The 19,067-nt window shown below is 46.3% G+C and overlaps 1 protein-coding gene across 3 annotated transcripts in view; it reads left to right on the plus strand.

The window, feature by feature from the left end:
- Positions 1–19,067, plus strand: part of RNF130 (ring finger protein 130) — a 175,436-nt gene that overhangs the window by 74,317 nt on the left and 82,052 nt on the right. For all 3 annotated transcript variants that reach the window (XM_083181475.1, XM_083181474.1, XM_083181473.1), the window contains exon 3: positions 584–834. In XM_083181475.1, coding sequence (XP_083037601.1) covers positions 584–834 — 251 coding nt within the window. The remainder of the gene's footprint in view (positions 1–583; positions 835–19,067) is intronic.

Below are 19,067 nucleotides of genomic sequence, written 5' to 3' on the forward strand. Positions count from 1 at the left end.
TTGTGTTGTCAACAGCAGCTACGGGCAGTGATTTTTATGGGTATTCCTCCCAAATAAGGAGGACATGATCCTGATCATCGGCATTGGGGACAGTTCCTGCAGAAATTAGGGTGGTGTGTTAAAGTCCTTCAAGCAAGCTGAAAATAATACAATATCTTGTACACCTGTATGTGTGGTTACAGAAAGGGAAGTGTAAACACCTGTGTTCCACTAGGGATGGCCATCGATGATTTGAAATCATCAATGGTTTATGGACGATGTCTAGTACTTTTGCCATCGATGGGGGAGAACCAGATGGTTTCCCTCCATCAATGGTACAGTAAAAAACTATGTTTTGCTTTGATTTTGTTTTTTTCAAAGTGCCATGACAAGGAGCATAGTCGCGCCCCCATGTTTTGATTGGCCCAAAAATCCATTGCATAGTTTAATACTATCGAGGCAAAGGCAACGATGGCCTTCCCTATGTACCACTGAATAACTTGAGCTTAGGGCTTAAGGACTGAGTTTGAGAACTATTGACCTACATTATGGTAAATTCGTATTGTAGTAGTATCTAATCATTGTTTTATTTTTCTCACAACAGGAACTGGAGATATTGTTGTTATAATGATTTCCGAGTCAACGGGTCGGGAAATCCTGAGCTACATGGAAAGAAACATCTCTGTCCTTATGGCGATAGCTGTTGGTTCTCGCAGCCCAGGAAAAAACGGAAGTCGAGGATCTTTGATCTTCGTCTCAATCTCCTTTGTGGTCTTAATGGTCATTTCATCGGCTTGGTTGATATTTTACTTTATACAGAAGATTAGAAATACGAGTGCCCATGATCGAAACCAGGTAAGCAATTCTTATCCAAATCATGGTAAAAAATTCGTAGTTTGTAAAGGGACATCATGTTGCGTTGGGCTTTTATGGTATGCTTCTTTGTGGTGAGTAAGGGTTCTCCCTTAACAGTTTCATTTCACCTTGAGTTCCAGTTGTGGCTTGGTCTAAAAGGTCAGAAAAGTTGACGAGTGTCAGGAATGTATTCAAGAAAAATAAATTTGTTCGACTAAGGACCAAAAATTTGTGTTAAAATTTTGTGTGAAGCAATAAAATGGCCATAATTCCCAAATATAAACATAGAAACTGTATAAAAACTGTAATATATAATAGTAACATAACCTAAAGACTAATAATTAACCAGAAATTGTAAAATGTAACTTGGAAAAGCAGAGTTCTACAAGGCAAAATAGGCAAGGCGCAATATGCCAACTGTCCTGTTGTGGCAACGCGTTTCGCTGACTTCCTGTCCACTTCCTCAGACTGTTTGAAGATAAGGAGGCTTTAATTACCAAAGATAATAATGATGGACAGTGTAGATTATGGAAGGCGGGATGAATAAATGTGATTAAACAGGGCATGCGGGAGAGACCCGGAGAGAGAATTATCTGAATAAACCAATATGTACATATTAAATGCAGGTCATGCCACCTCTATCATCTGTGCAAACAGCTGTTTCCTTGAATGTTTGATACAAAGTGCTTTCTCACCTATTGGTATTGGTGTCCCTTACCCACTGTGTGTTGACCCCCTCATTCCCAAAGTATAGAATGGTCTTCTAAACAAATACCATCCTTCCCATCCTCACTACCTACCCCACAAAGTTGCATATGGTATCCCAATTGTTTTTCCATAGTGGTTGTTCACATTATCGAAACTAGATGTGTGTGAAATGTCACGCGGCTGAACCGCATACTGGGGGATTGCAGTGTTGCTGCCCCATGGCTCTTGCTTCTGGCTAGTGGGGTGCCTGGAACGGTACTCAACAGCCAGGTTTACTACTGCAACACCATTGGAGTGTTCTGAGTTAACAGGCACCATGCAGCCAATCAGAGGCTGCTCTGATACGCTGTGCACTTACCAATGCTGTCATTTACAAGGCAAAACCATGGCATGTACAAAATTAGGGATAGATACCCACCCCTCAGCTCCTTTCTGTTATATTTTTTATTTACAATTTGTAACATGGCAAAAGCTGAGTGAGACGTTTTCCCTCTTAAAGCCCCTTGGGCCTTAATTCACCCATATTGTTTATATATAAAGTTATTCGCAGGGTTTGTAACCCCTCCCACTCCAAAATTGCCCTTTAAAATATATAATCTACTCTTATACCGGTGCTGAATGGAATACCGTCCCATTGTACATGTATACATTGTGTTTCTTGTCTATAAATAAGACAGATGGAAACTTTGTTCAAAGGTTACTGGCTGCAAGGTGCTGCATCGTGATCTTCCTGCTGTTTCTCCATATAATGTGAAGATGGCTGGCTCTGGGCTGTTTGTGTCTGCAGATGTCATTACATGTTGCTTTCCTCATAGCAAGCAATGCGCCACGTGCATATCAATTACAGTAAAACATGTCTTGTATATCAATAACATTGCCATGGCATAGCTAGAGGTACATTTTATGCTGATCTTACATAATGTGATTCCTGCAGCATATCGCCCAACAATGCCCAGTGAGTCATCGCAGTGCGTTAAATCATGGACATGTTGGTGAATATGGTGGGAAGATGGCAGCTTCATTCTGTAGTGGGTCCCTGTGACATTAAGGGGAAATTCAATTTTTTTCAGCAGCATGGATCTTGCTTAAACGTGCTCAGTACCCCATAGGGTAGCAAACTCTTCAAGGCGAATTGGGCATTTGTTGGCTGGATGAAGGGAGCAATTCGGGCTGCAGATGCCGGCATTTAAACGCCACAGCAAACCATCCCCTTCACCTACAAATGAATTATGCCCTAAATGAAGACCAGATGTTTGGCTTTGCATCCAAACACCAACTCCCAGAGGCAGAACTATGGGAGGCAATGGAGTCATCTGCCGCCGGGCTGCTGCTCCCAAGGGGGCACCTCTCTTCCCCTATACATTTGAGCCACTTAATTCAAAGTCATCAATAATGGTTAAGTGGCTGGCTCCCCTCCTAGCAAGACCATAGACGTCACACTCTCTTATGTTTAAACATAATATACATAACATGTATTTCACTAACGTCCTTGATGGGATACTGGGAATGGTCTTAAGACATTGGGTATTAGAGGGTATCCGCAGGAGACAGGCACATCTATAACTTTGAAGCTGGGTGTACTGGCTCCTCCCCTCTGATTCCCCTCCCAGGAACCAGTTTAGAAAAATGTGCCCTCAGGAGAGGATGCACACTGCTGGAGCTCCAGAGAGTTTGTCTTCAGTTTATTTTCTTTTATTATTTTGGGGTTACTGTGTTGGACTTCACAGTATCCCTGCTTCGTGGGAGTCAGTTGAGGAGGGTTCAGCTGCAGGCCTCTTAAGGTACCGAGCTGTCCCTGCTGCAGGACCACTGTCCTGAGAGGGTGTTTGTACTCACGGGCATTGCGCTGCAGTGATACTCACCCCCAGCATGCCGCACACTCCTGACACAGTCCGAAGACGTCTGTGGTGAGTAGAAACCGGGGTCCCCACAGTGGGGTACCCCGGCTCATTGTGCGGCAAGATGGCGGCGGCGGCAGACGCGGTACCCTGCACAGGGGCTGCGCAGACCCCCTGTCACAAACTGGCTGCGGGTGACAGTCCCTGGGCTACCAGGGCAGATCCCACTATAAAACGCTGTTCAGTGTAAGGGCGCCATTAAAACTGACAGCCAGCGCCAGTATAAAGATCAGTGAAGCCCCTGCGCCATCACAGGGGGGCGGGGCTTCAGCGGAGCGAGGCCAGAGCTCTGAGCGCGCATACACTACTTCCTGCTTCTCCCTGGGCGCCATTACTGTCTCCAGATACACTCCTCAGCGGTGAGGTGTTGGACAGAGGAAATCTGCAGAAAACAGCAAGTGTATTTAGCGCTAAGATCGCTTAATTGATCACACTGTTCTGTGTTTATGCGTGTTACCAACTCCTAAATAGGAGTTCAGGTTGTACAGGGTGTGCTGGTCTCCTCAGTGTAATCTGAGCGCTCCCCCACGTGCTTGTTAAGCTACACACTTCCAGTGATAGAGCTCACACATATATAGCTACTATACACTGCACACTGAATATATACATATTTATTTCATTGTGATTGTGGTGTGTTTGTGGAAGAAAGGTTACTCATTCCTTCAACATGGTGAGGAAGTTAACCTGTCTCATTTGCAGCAGCAAGTTTGTGCCTAAATCCACCTCACAAATTACTTGTGAGGAATGCATGTCCACTCAAACGAGTGGGACAGGGGGTTCATCCCAGATTAATCCTCAATCAGACTCACAGGAGCCTGAATGGGCGGCAGGCATTAAAACCATGCTGCAGGCAGTGTCAACACAATTGGCTGCAAATACAATGCAGACCAAACAGGTGCAGCAGGACTTAACAGTTTTAGCCGCACGGGTGGATAATATAAGCACCACCACGGGCCAGTCACGGAAGCGTGCTGCGACCGCCATGTTGCCTGATTCAGATGATGATCTACAGGCGGGTGACGACACAGATGATAATGTGGACGACGGGGCTCTGATCCCTGATTCACAGTCATCTCTTAGAGGCCCAGAACCTCTTATTACAGCAATAAGAGAAGTGTTAGACCTTCCTTTAGCTGACATGCAGGAAGGTGACCCGTTCTTTGGGTCCCAAAGGAAACAGCAAATTGTTTATCCTGAACAAGTTGACCTTGATGAGACGTTTAAGGAGGCTTGGAAACAACCTGAAAAGCGTTTCCAACTGTCTAAAAGGTTTAAGTCCAATTTTCCCTTTGATCCCGCCACTAGAGCGGTGTGGGAAGAGCCTCCGGTTGTGGATGCATCAGTGTCCAGACTGTCCAAGAAGGTGGTTCTCCCCGTCCCAGGGGCAGCAACACTCAAGGATAGTACAGACAAAAAACTGGATACTACCCTTAAGTCCATGTACACTGCGAGTGGGGCGTCTCAGAGACCTGTCCTCGCCAGTTGTTGGATGGCCAAGTCCATTTATACATGGGCTTCTCAGATCCAGGAAGGCATGCTGGCCGATATGTCAATGGCGCAGGTCGGAGAGAGACTTCGCCATATCCAGGATACTGCAAAGATCCTGTGTGACACGCAGAAGGAGCTTGGAGCTATAAATGCTCGCTCTTCCGCAATGGCGGTTTCAGGCCGCAGGGCCCTCTGGTTAAGACAGTGGGTAGCTGATCCAGAGTCTAAACGTAGCGTGGAAAGTTTGCCTTTTAAGGGAGAAAAGTTATTTGGTAGCGAACTTGACGACCTTATATCCAAGGCTACAGCCGGCAAGTCGACTTTTCTGCCGACGGCTTCCACTCACGCAAAACGTCCCTTTCAGGGCCATACGTCCCAGTCCTTTCAGGCTTCTCAGTCCTTTCGGCCTTCCAGGCCCAGGCAGAGGGCGAGAGGCTCCAGCTCGGCCACCAGAGGGGGCCGTGGCAGGTTCAGGAAGCCCGCCAGCACAGGATCTCAGGATCGTGCCGCTAATGCCTCCGCCTCTAAGCCGGCAGCATGACTCGGGTTCCGACCCTGGAGTCACTTGCGAGGTGGGGGGTCGCCTGTCAGCTTTCAGCCAAGTATGGTCAGTCTCTCACCTGGATTCCTGGGTGAGAGATCTTATTACCAACGGCTACAGGCTGGAATTCGAAAAACCTCCCCCTCACAGGTTCTTCAAATCAGGTCTGCCGGCTCTACAGGCAGACCGAGTGAACCTGCAGCAGGCAATACAACGCCTGCTGACGTCACGGGTTATCACACCTGTCCCATTGCAGGAACAAGGAAGGGGTTACTACTCCAATCTGTTCCTCGTGCCGAAGCCGGACGGCTCGGTGCGCCCCATTTTAAATTTAAAGTCTCTAAACCCTTTTTTAAGGGTTTACAAATTCAAGATGGAGTCCCTCCGGGCAGTAATAGCAACCCTGGAGGAGGGAGAGTTCTTAGCATCGCTGGATGTAAAGGACGCCTACCTCCACATACCAATTTGGGGTCCACATCAGGCTTTCCTGAGGTTTGCGCTGAAAGATCTGCACTTTCAATTCAGAGCGCTGCCATTCGGCCAGTCATCAGCGCCGCGTGTGTTCACGAAGGTGATGGCAGAAATGATGGTACTGCTCAGGAGGTCGGGTGTCAACATTATCCCTTACCTGGACGACTTGCTGATCAAAGCAAGGTCGGAACAGGTCCTGCTGCAGGATATAGCAAAGACCAGGCAGATTTTATCCGAGCATGGGTGGATCCTAAATATCCCCAAGTCCTCCCTGACGCCGTCGCGTCGTATCCTCTTTCTAGGAATGTTCCTGGATACAGAGTTGAAAAGGATTTTCCTCCCTCGGGAGAAGATGGAAGCCATACAATCCCTGGTGATGGTGATTTTGGCAAAGCCTCAGGTGTCGGTTCACCAATGCATCCAGCTATTGGGCAGGATGGTGGCCACATTCGAGGCCATTCAGTTCGGACGCTTTCACACCAGGGTGTTCCAACTGGATCTGTTGGCAAAATGGTCGGGCTCTCATCTCCTGATGTACAAGAGGATTTCTCTGTCGCATCAGTCCCGGCAGTCCCTTCTATGGTGGACTCAGGAGTCGAACCTGCTTGCAGGTCGGAGATTTGGCATCCAGGATTGGGTGCGACTCACGACAGATGCGAGTCTGCAGGGATGGGGTGCTGTGACCATGGACAGAACCTTTCAAGGTCAGTGGACTCGGTGGGAAGCGAGACTCCACATCAATATCCTGGAGCTGAGAGCTGTATATTATGCAGTGTTACAAGCCCAGGATTTCCTCCAAGGTCGGGCGCTCCAGATACAGTCCGACAATGCCACAACTGTGGCCTACATAAATCGCCAGGGAGGCACAAAAAGCAGGACTTGCATGAAGGAAGCTTCCAAGATCCTGACCTGGGCGGAAACGTACGTGGTGGCTCTGTCGGCCATCTTTATCCCGGGTGTGGACAATTGGGAGGCGGACTTCCTAAGTCGTCACGCCCTCCACCCCGGGGAATGGAGCCTGAATTCACAGGTGTTTGCAGCAATTGTGGACCGTTGGGGCCAGCCATCGATAGATCTGATGGCATCCCGGTTAAACCACAAAGTCCCCATGTACTGCACAAGGACCAGGGATCCCAGCGCAGTGGCAATAGACGCCCTGACAATTCCATGGGTGTTTCCCTTGGTGTACCTGTTTCCACCCATACCACTGCTGACAAGAGTTCTAAAAAGGGTTCGAAGTCAGGGAGTGGAAGCCATTCTTGTGGCTCCGGACTGGCCAAGAAGGGCTTGGTTCTCGGACCTACAGAGCCTGCTGATCGAGGATCCTTGGCCTCTGCCTCTAAGGAGAGATCTTCTCACACAGGGACCTTGCGTCTTCCAAGATTTAGGGCGGCTACGTTTGTCGGCGTGGAGGCTGAGCGGAAAATCTTAGCTCAGAAGGGTCTGCATTCATCAGTTATCACCACGATGATTCAGGCCAGAAAGCCGGTGACAAACACGCACTACTACAAGATCTGGAGAAAGTACGTGGGTTGGTGTGAGGAACAGAAGGTTCCCCCTGCAAAATTCAACCTGAATAGGTTGTTGTGCTTCTTACAAGCGGGATTGGATTTGGGTCTTCGTCTGGGCTCACTAAAAGTACAGATTTCGGCCCTGTCCATATTCTTCCAAAGAAAATTGGCTGTCATCCCGGAAGTACAGACCTTCCTTCAGGGAGTGCTTCACATCCAGCCTCCTTTTATACCTCCTACACCTCCTTGGAGTTTGGACGTTGTTCTAAACTTTCTTCAATCCTCCTGGTTTGAACCATTGGAGTCAATTGAGTTGAGGTATATCACCTGGAAGGCAGTGGTCCTTTTGGCCCTAGCCTCGGCTAGGAGAGTGTCGGAATTGGGAGCCCTTTCCTGTAAAAGTCCTTATCTGATTTTCCACTCAGATAGAGCGGAGTTGAGAACAAACCCGCGTTTTCTTCCCAAGGTGATTTCTTCTTTTCACCTAAATCAGCCAATTGTGGTCCCGTCTGCATCTGGTTCACCGGATATTCCGGTATCCCTGGATGTGGTGCGTGTCTTGCGTGTGTATGTCCAGAGGACGTTAAGAATCAGGAAGACCGGTCCGTAACCCCGGCCCTACCTCTCTCCAGTTGATTGATATACACGAGTCGATACATCCGGGAATTTGGGTTGCAAGTGCATAAGGTGAACAGATAGGAGGATAAGGAAATCGGCTATACTTTTGTTTTTCTTTTTTTTTTTTTTTTTTTGGCTTTGGTTTTCCTCTTCCTATATTGACAGATATGTGTTGGTATATTTATTGTATATGTATTTAATATGTCAGATACCTGAATACCGAAACGCCTACTTATCTCAAACTGTTGTAATTAAAATTTAAAAAAGGAAAAAAAAACAAAAATAAAGTGGAAATTAAAAAAAAAGAATCAGGAAGACAGATTGTCTATTTATTCTGTATGACGCACAAAAGAAGGGACACCCTGCATCTAAGCAGTCCATTGCTAGATGGATTAGGACTACAATCCAACAAGCCTATGTGACGGCAGGCATGCCGACCCCTCCGGTTTTAAAGGCTCATTCCACCAGATCGGTGGGCGCATCCTGGGCGGCTGCTCGGGGTGTGTCAGCTCTGCAACTCTGTAGAGCTGCTACATGGTCGGGGCAACACACCTTTGTAAAATTTTACAAGTTTGATGCCTTGGCCCAAGAAGATACCCAGTTTGGGCAGGCAGTACTGCAGCAGTCTCCGCACGTACCCTCCCTTTCTGGAAGCTTTGGGACATCCCCAATGTCTTAAGACCATTCCCAGTATCCCATCAAGGACGTTAGTGAAAATAGGAATTTAATACCTACCGGTAATTCCTTTTCACGTAGTCCTTATGGGATACTGGGCGCCCGCCCCGTGCGGGGGTCTGGCTGCAGCTTATTCTGCTGTTTAAGTTCAGAAGTTCACCTTATGGTCTTCTGGTTCAAGGGTCTAGTTCAGTGACCTTGTTAAAGAAAATCCAGAACAAGAAGAAAGGAGACGGGAAAGCTAGTTCTTTGGATGCACACCAAACAATAGTTAATATAAGCCACCAATTTATTGGGGGTGGTTTATGGGAGTAGATTCTCAAAAAGTGGAGTATCCCCTATAATCTTTATTAATATCCGGATATGGGATACACCACCAATAATGCGAAATACAAGAGGTTAAAAATGTAAACGGACTTACAACATACATTTATACATTAAAGTGAAAAGGATTAGAAAATGTGAAAATAAATTTAAAATTTGTAGGCAGGGGGGGCTGGGCTGAGTAGTATCTATGAGACACTGGAATTGTGTCCTCAGTCTTTAGGGTTGTACTGTAGATATATCAGTGGAATCACGCCTGTATTGGCTATTTTTGATATATATATTAGCAGGGTGTATCTCTTAGGGTTGGTGTACACTTATCTGACCCTCTATAATTGTGGGTTCATATGATTTTATTGTGTATTGGTACACTCTTATTCCCAGTTTGTCTGCCCGGGCAGTATATTGGTAAGTGATAGTATCCTTAATTCTCAAATAATGATGAGGGAATGGTTCACTTTGGTACATGTGCAGTTCTCCAATTTCATGAGAACTGGTATGTGCCACCTGTGTTAGATATAATTTATAGGTGTAGTGATAGAAAGGTGGTTAACCTTTTCTGTAGCTCTGCAGTTTTGTATGGGCTTATGTACACCCCTTACACCTTTTGTTATATTGGCTAAAGAAAATCCACCCAGTTGGTGGTATTATAGTTGTTTATTGTTTTGTATGAATGCGGGTGTGCTGGCATAAATCTCACCACACTATTCACACTTATGTTTACATAGGTGACATATATGTTATTCCTCTCATATGTACATTCTCCTTCGGGCACAGTTTTTCCATTAACTGGTTCCTGGGAGGGGAATCAGAGGGGAGGAGCCAGTACACCCAGCTTCAAAGTTATAGATGTGCCTGTCTCCTGCGGATACCCTCTAATACCCAATGTCTTAAGACCATTCCCAGTATCCCATAAGGACTACGTGAAAAGGAATTACCGGTAGGTATTAAATTCCTATTTTATTTAAGGTGGTGTGTATGTGTGTGTATTGTGGGGGGGGGGGGGCACCAATATTTATCTTGCCTCCGGGCAACTGGGACGAACTTACGCCACTGCCAACTCCCTTTGCTTTTCAGTTACTCTCCTTGACTCCAGTTGTTACTTGGGTTCCCACACTCTACATTTTCCACACAAACCTTCAAACACTTCTGTAAGCCCAGGAAATGCCCCCACATGCATTCAGATCCCGTCTTGCAATACAATTTCCCGCACATGCCATCAGCTCAAACTTGCTTTTATTTCCCTTGGAGTGTGCTGAAGAGGCGGCGGGCCCCCCACCCACGGCAGGCATCAGCCCATCTGCTTTCCCAGGGGTAAGGCCAGCATTTTTATGGGGGCACCCATAAAACTGTGGGCGTTCCACTTGCTCCAGAAATGCATGCGCAGACCCCTCCCATCGGGGCTTGGTCCCAATACTAAAGCTTCTGAAAATGAAAAGAGGTGATATTGCCCATAGCAACTGATAGGATTATGTCTATAATTTATTTATTGCATTCTAGAAAATGATTGACAGAATCTGATTGGTTGCTATGGGCAACATCACTTTTCATTTTTTCATTTTTAGAAGCTTAAGTAAATTTACCCGATAGAGAGGTTTTTGATTGGCATTCCCTAAGGGTGTGAGACTGAAAGAAGGCTATCCAATGGCGGTGCTGTAATTCCTCCAGTGGATATTAAAGATGTCTGAAAACATTCATGGTGCCATTGGGTAGAAGCGGTGAGGTTTCCTTTGGATTGGATACTAGCACGTGTATATATGGAGGGCATAAGGGTAATTCGTAATGGTGTGAAATGTGCGGTAATGTCTACTTACAGAAGGTCAACACCAGGATGTTGACATGTTCATTATGCTTGTCGACAGTCAGCTTGTCCACATAGCATTTTTTACTTTTTAACCTTAACCCCTTCAGTGGTGGGTTTTTTTTTGGGGGGGAGCGCTCCCCACTGGGCGAGTTTTTTATGGGGAGCGCTTCCTTAAAAAAAAAACACCACTACCTCCCTGGGTCCGGGCATCGCCGCTGCACTGTCAATCAGCGGCTGCCCGGACCTGCGCCCCAAGCGCCGCGTCCCTGTCCCCGGCAGCCGGCTTGTCATAAGCCGGCACCGGGGACTTCAATAAGAAACCCGGAAGGGATGGGAGGGGGAGGAGGCGGCGCCGCAGAGGGGAGGGAGCCGGGCAGCGTGAAGCTGCCTGAGATCAGTGAGTGAACTCTGCAGCGCTGCCAGTGGCAATCCCGAGAATTTTCCGGGCTTGCCAGACTGGGCACTGAGGCACAGCCCGGAAAATTCTTGGGATTGCCACTGAAGGGGTTAAACCTGTAATGTCAACATTGTGACTGTCAACATTCACAATATTGATATTATGGGGGTTATTCAGATGTGATCTCTGCTCAATTGCAGAGCCCTGCTATCCGGTATATGCCTCTGAGTCAAACTGAAAACCCTCGATGTGCATGGATGGGATTGGCTGGATTTGCTGATTGGTGATTAGCAGCAAATCCATTGGCAAGCCGCTCACTGTGATTTTTTCCAGTGTGTGCAGTCTGTGCATAGCCCAGGACGGGTGTGGTATGTGACGCCGACAGTCGGGATCCCGACAGTCATTATCCCGACGTCGGGATCCCGACTGCCCGGAGTCAGACAGCATGGCGAGCGCAAAGAAGCCCCTTGCGGGCTCGCTGCGCTCGCCACGCTGCGGGCACGGTGGCTCGCTACGCGAGCCACCTATTCTATTCTCCCTCTATGGGGGTCGTGGACCCCCACGAGGGAAAATAGCGGGTGTCCGTCGGGCACCCGGCTGTCGGCATTTTGACAGTTGGGATCCCGACGTCGGGTAAATGACTGTCGGGATCCCGACTGTCGGGAACCCGTCCGGCACCCCCCAGGACTTACTTGGTGGCTGCGATAGAAGCAGTTGGGTGGGGGCCGTCACACTTCCCCTAAACCGCCTGCATTTTCCCTGACTCTCCCACAAATTGTCTGGTCAACCCCTAAGGCCCGGCTTCCTCTCAATAAACTTGCGTATGACCAGCGATTCAGTAATTTGCTGGATTTTATCGCAGGATGCGAACTACGGGCTGTATGCTAGTCTAGTGATAATAAATGGCCTGCTATTTTGCAGCTGTGTGATCAGATCTGAATAACCCCCAATATTCATGCCGACGCTGTGAACTAGTGACATAATGACTACATATAGGAGTAACAGAGTATTGTTCTGCTCGTTACTCAGCCCAGTATGCTGAGAACATTTATCACTGGGGTCTGCTGTAAACACTCACCACCTAAACCAGTGATGGCTAATTGACACTCCAACTGTTGTCAATTTACACATCCCAGCATGCCCTGCTACAGTTTTACTATTTGACCATGTTAAAACTGATGCAGGGCATGCTGGGATGTGTAGTTCAGCAACAGTTGGAGTGTCAAGGTTAGCCGTCACTGACCTAAACTGTGGAATTGATCTAGTTTAATTACTAAAAATAGAATTGGTTTTGTGTGGTGACCAAAAGAGATACTCTCCGGTTGGTTTTTAATGCAGATCACAGGGCACATTCCTATTTCTACTGTCCTCTATGTAGGTTTGTCCTTGCATACTGTCCCCCTAAGCAATTGCATCTAGAGAACACTAAGCTGTTGAGAGGTTAGCAGGTGTCTCACTTGGAAGCTCTGTTCCTATAGCACCCGCGTCTCATTGTGCTTAGCTTGCTGTCCCCTCAAGGAATGAAACAACGCCGTCTGCCAAGTTTTGCTTATTGGCAGTATCGATCGCAGACAATCGTGCAAATAAGCAAAAGCCAGGATCAAACCGTTTCAATGTTTTCAAATAGTAAATGAAACATTGCAATACAGTACTACAAAATTAAATACAAATGCCAAAACTTTATTTTCAAACTTTGCAAGATAACAAAATCTTGTTAGGAAACAGACCTAGTGCACCTCTCCATAACCTGCTGCTACTTTGGTCTTCATCCTTGAGTCCCATAGAGCTGGGTACAAGGAAAGTATTGGGGGGCTGTCAACACTGTTGGATAATACCAACATTAGCTATTCAAGCAGCCAGGAAAAAGAAGACATGGCTAATAAATAGATTGCCCAGTTCCTCATGCCTGTGCTGTGCTCCTCTGTCCTGAAGTGAGCAGTGGAGAAAATGCAGGGATTTACCCGGGAATATGGTCCCTGGATCATGCAGGGGCATTCCCAGGTTGGCCCCTTCTGCACCAGCCTAGTCCCTGCATTTTCTGGTGTGAGGAGGCGGGAGGCGGGGTGAGTGGTATGATGCTGTTGGGGCCAGCCAGGGATTGGCTCAGAGTAGAACTATACCCCAGGGTTGAAATCCCAGCAAATTTACATGCGAATTTAGCCCGGGAACCTTTCACACCAGCACTAGTTGCGGGTTGTGCCCGGGCCCAACCCAGGAATTTAGGCTGGTGATAAAGGGGTATTAGAGAGATTATGGACATAATTCAGACCTGTTCGCTAGGCAACATATACTAATAGCCTAGCGCACAGGACAGCGCCGCCCGCTGCCCAGCCGATATCCCCCGAGAACACATGCCCTGGCATGCAGCCAAAGGGGAGATAAATCATTCGACGGTCACCTACCAATGAATGATTTTGCTCCCATTCAGAAATAAGTCTAAACTGACTTTTTTATTTTCACCACTGACATCATGTACCGAGCAGGCCACGCCCCCATATCAATGAGCTAGAAACATAGAATGTGACAGCAGATAAGAACCACTTGACCCATCTAGTCTGCCCCTTTTTTAAACATCTAGCAGTGCGCACGGGCCCCAAACCAGGTTGGCCCACGATGCCCACCCTGAACCCACCATTTTACAAAGCTGCGATCAGGCATGACAAGTATACATCTACATGGTTAAATTCTAGCATTTGCCCGTGGCTACACAGGCGTGGATATTTGCTAATTGCTCATCAGAACTTAAGGTGCATACACACTGTACAATCTTTTTGAGCAAATTTTGACCAATTTCGTTCATTTCGGCTATTCTGAATGCATTTGGTCAAAATATCTTTCAGTACATTTGTGATGAATGACGAATGATGATGCGCATACCCGCCAGTTGTTCATCAAGGTTGTTCGTCAACTGTGCATGCAGCTCAATTTGGATCTTTCGTCTGTCGTCACTATCTTTCGTCCACGTCTTTTGTCCAGGACACTTGGTTCAAGGGAAATGTCTTTCAACGAAATTGGTCAAAAAAATTGTACAGTGTGTATGCACCTTTGCACTCTCCAAGTGTAAAGAGTCTGTTTTTTCCTCTATTTCTCCTCTCCCTGATGTCACACCGAGAGCATACATACCTCAGAATCTTTCTAGGTCACTAACCTGTACAATAGGGAAAAGGATCCAAAATCACCCAGTCATTTTTCTGCTCCATAGTTTATAAACTGTATCGAGAAATATATTTGTCAATATTTCTATGTACTGACACAACCCTTAAGGGTTTTGGGCCCTTTTCACCCTATTTCGAGGATGGAATAAAGGCCCTTATTCTAATCTGTGCGGTACGGCCCGCGTGCGGCCGTACCGCCGATGTTTTCACTCTGCACATGCGCAGAGGTCACTCTGCGCATGTGCAGGCGAAATCGCCGCACACAAAAATTATACGCCGCAAAGGGGGCGTATAGGGGCGTGCGGGGCTTGATAGCCTCATTTACCTATGAATACGCCCAGCGTTTCATGGGCGTTCCCATGCAAACGCGGGGCGTATGCATGGTAATGAGGCTATGACGCCAGTGATGGGGGCGGAAAGCTGACATCGCCGGATGTCAGCTCTCAGCCCCCATACAAGCTTTCACACGGACGATTGTCCGTGTGCTCTAAGCTTGCGTGAGCGGGGGGAGCGTGCGGCCTGCCTTCGATGGTCGTCGACCATCGAATGCAGGGGGCAGCTCCCACCATGGTGGAGGCGTACGCCCCACCATTTTCATGCGGATCGCCAGCCGTCCGCGTACGGACGGCCGTGGCGATCCGTATTGTAGGCGGGGATTGGTTTGTGCGGCCGGAGCAACGTATGCGGCTCCGGCCGCACAGACCAGAATAAGGGCTATCATAGTCTGGGGAAATGTGTCAAATTTTATTTGTTTCACCTCCGATTCTGATCCAATGCGCGGATTGGATTGGAGACAGAGATTGATAGTGCTGACAAGTAAGGTGGCCATACACACACAGATTTATCTGCAGATCTGTCTGGTTGGAACAAAAACATGGTTATGGATGAGAGCAAATGACAGTTGACCATTTGCTTGGAAATGCTGGAAAACTGCCAAACTGTCACTCATCCATAACCATGTTTTTGTTCCAACCAGCCAGATTTGAAGATAAATCTTACAAGTGTATGGGCACCTTAACATTTGTCAGATCCTTTAGTGGTGAACGGGATCATGTGCTAAATATCATATTTTAAAAGACTGCATACGATGTGACGCATGCGATCTTGCCACCCGGGAAACTGCTGGGGAGATCAAGGGAAACCTTAATCCTCGAAGAAGTAGCATAAGTGTGTGGGAACCTTTACAGTTGTATTATATGTATAGATACCACATTGGCGCACCTCCCAATCTATATCCAGCTCTCTTCCAGGGGGAAACGGTCATCTGCCAGAAGAGACTTAGGTCGACTGTCATTAGGTCGACCCCGGAAGGGCTCGCCACGCTTCGGGTTGACATTGATCGTGTGGTGGTGTTAACAATTGGGGGGGCCATTTCACACTTCAGGGTGGCTATTTGGGGTCTGTGGGCCATTTAACATTGTTCCCTATGTAAAATTGGGTCAATTGGGCCATTTAACATTGTTTCCTATGTAAAATCGCGGTAATCGCGTCGGTCGCATCACATGCTATTTTTTGGTCGCATGCGATGCGACCGACGCGATTTACATTTCAACATGCATTTCTATGTAAAATCGCGGGCATCGCATCGGTCGCATCGCATGCCATTATAATGGCATGCGATGGGCGCCGTTCTAGGTAAAGAGTACCTAAATAAGTCTTCTAAATGGCGGGTTTGTGGGAAATTGCAGAAGGAAATAATATACAAGCCATCCCCAATCATTGTAAAGTAATTTGAAGGTGGAAAGCGCCTGACATAAAAAAAAAAAAGTCTAATCAAGCAGTCATTTTATTTTATATAGCGATTATTATTTCTTTAGACCCGTGCGATGTTTACTATTAAATCGTTTCTTGGACTGTAGTATTTTCTTTGTTTCATTTTCATTTGAAAGCTAATTAAGTGGCATGCCTCAATAGAGCGTCCGTGAGTTATTACCGGGTTAATGTACAGCGTGTACGACCAAGCGAGCTGGTCTCCCTTAAATAAAAATAAAATGAAATACATGTTGCGCATTAGATAAGTCGCCATGTGAGAAACGACCTTTCTTTTTTTCTCCGACTGTTTTCTAAAGGTCAGGCGAAACCTGATGAAATTTTTATGCGGTGAAATAGCTTCAGCAGATGAATGTTTAATGAGGAGGTGGCAGCACTTGAGAATCTCCGTTTGAAATGCTCAGATGTTGGAAAGAAGACGCCGCATTAGCTAGGAGAAGAAAGGGGTTCCGTTTGCCAGATTTAAAGCCTGATCCCTGAAAGCACTATTTTTTTTTCTCTTTTTATTCTTTTCTTTATCCAGTTTTAAATAAAGATGATGCTTTATTTGCGAGCGGATAAAACACCGCAGGAATTACTATCTTATTATCCATAAGACTAAATGTGGAATGTGTCCTGGCATTGTTTAGAGAAGAACGTATTGTCTTTATCTGAGACTGGATTATTATTTTCTTTTTAAACTTATTTATTTAGATATTCAGGTGGCGTGTACCTGATACTGTTTATAATGGGGAAACACAGGGTGTGTGGCGGGGGAGGGGGGGGGGGGGGATTATAGCTGCTGAAACTGTTTTCTAAAAAGAAAATAGTGTCTGTTACGCTTTCTTATTGCACTAAAACAATATAGTTATATTATGTATTATGTGGGGTACACACCAGGACGATATGGCCCAAAACGAGCCAATTTAGATAAATCCAGTGTTTTGGCCCATTTTGCTGCCCTTTTGACGCAATGATAGGTTTCCACCGTATAGACATTGACCAGGTTAGCATTAATGAAAGGTTAACACAAGCGAAAAGTCGATTTGGCAATAGTCGACACATGTAAAAGTCAACATGGATTTTTCAAAAAATGTTGCCATTTTTTTTTCATACTTTGCCATTAACGTGGACTACAATTGGGAACATTAAGGTGTACTGAATGCACCGGTAGCAGAGTGAGGCATGGGGCCCAATGCAAGGCAACACAGTGTGCTAATTGGGGGGTCCACTTAATTCTCTCTGCACATGTTACATCTGCCCCCTTGCAGTGCACATGGTTTTGTCCATTTGAGAAGGAATTTGCTTTTTGGAGTGAACCAGAATAAGGGCGTGTGTGTGTGTGGGGGGGGGTAGGTTTTGATGGCTTTATCAATCTGTCCCATTATTGTAACCAGTAACAAAGCATTTTACCATATTTTCAAATACATTTGGGGTGCGGTTAGTAAAAGTGCCTCCGAGGGCAATATGACGGTCGTTAAAAATCCGTAAGAGCTACCTTGTTCCTAGGTATTCCTCCCTGAGATGGGGTAAATGTACTAAAATGGGAGTTGTATTGAAGATGGGTTGTTTCTATGGGCAAGGATTTAGATTCTATTATCTTCTAGAAGATGCTACATAAAAAGTAGAATCTGATTGGTTGCTCTGGACAACATCTCATCTTCATCCTGATAAATGTACTGCTATGAGCGCATTGTCATTTGACCTCTAATGTCCTGTGACATCTTACAAAGCAATCGTAATGTACCTAATGGACCTTGTGCACTCACTGCGCCATCTGTTCCATGGGGACATTTCAGTTTTGTGTCTCTGTAAGTAAAAGCCAGCCTTTGTCACACTTCTGACCAGCTGCGCTACATAACCTAGGCAGCTTCATTGGATGGTGCCTTATTACCAGTTTCCCACTTTCCACTGGTGCATTATATGACCCAAATTCAAACTGGTGTGATAAGGAGAGATAAACGTCCAGCCAATCACCTGCTAACTGCCATGTTACAGGCTGTGTTTGAAAAAAGTCAGTAAGGAGCTGATTGGCTGGACGTTTATCTCTCTTTATCACCCTTGCATTTATCTCTTGTTAAGGCTAACATAGGGTGGCTCAAAAGCACCTGGTAAGCAGCGTTAGTTTGCTGCTTGCCGAGCAACTTAACATCTGGACGGCAACGAATTTGCCCAGTTACGAATGGTGCTGAATTGGCCCCATAGTATATCTAGCTTGTCTGATTCTCATTTTTAGATGTGGAAGTTCCCCTCCACCTCATAAAATTGTATTGTGTATAGGTTATAATGGGCTTCCACTGTCAGCTTAATGTTAACTGACAACTCTTTTTGTTGTATCCTCTGTAAAACAAAACAGTAATTTTCATTTACTTTGGAAGATGTACCGTAAAGAGATAAAGTACCAACAGTCAGCTCCTGTCATAGAGCCTACAGGCTGTGTTTGAAAAAATTACGGGAGCTCACTGATTGGTGGTTTAACCATAGCTGCCTACCCTCCTGCATTCTGCAGGAGACTCCCTGAAATAACAACAATCTCCCTCTCTCCCTCATTAGCGTATCAATCTCCCTCATTTCTCCTAACCCACATTACACTGTTACATTTTGGGGGAAAAAAGGTATGAGAGACAGATACATTTACATTGAATCATCAGCACCATTTCCTAGCACTTTAGCAAGTATAGTAGCTCTTACTAACTGCTTTGGTGCTAATCTACATTTGGATATAAGTCTTTTTTAAAGATTCCTCTTAGATGTAGCAGTACACACCCACGCTTCTAGGTGCCACGTTCACAATCTCTTTTCACAATATCTCCATATATGGAACTAGACACGCCCTTCAAGTGGAGCAGGACACGCCCCCTCAATGGGGCGCTGTGCAAAATTCTCCTACCAGC

This window comes from Crinia signifera, chromosome 4, assembly GCF_055691185.1.
Source record: "Crinia signifera chromosome 4, ASM5569118v1, whole genome shotgun sequence".
Lineage (NCBI taxonomy): Eukaryota > Metazoa > Chordata > Amphibia > Anura > Myobatrachidae > Crinia > Crinia signifera.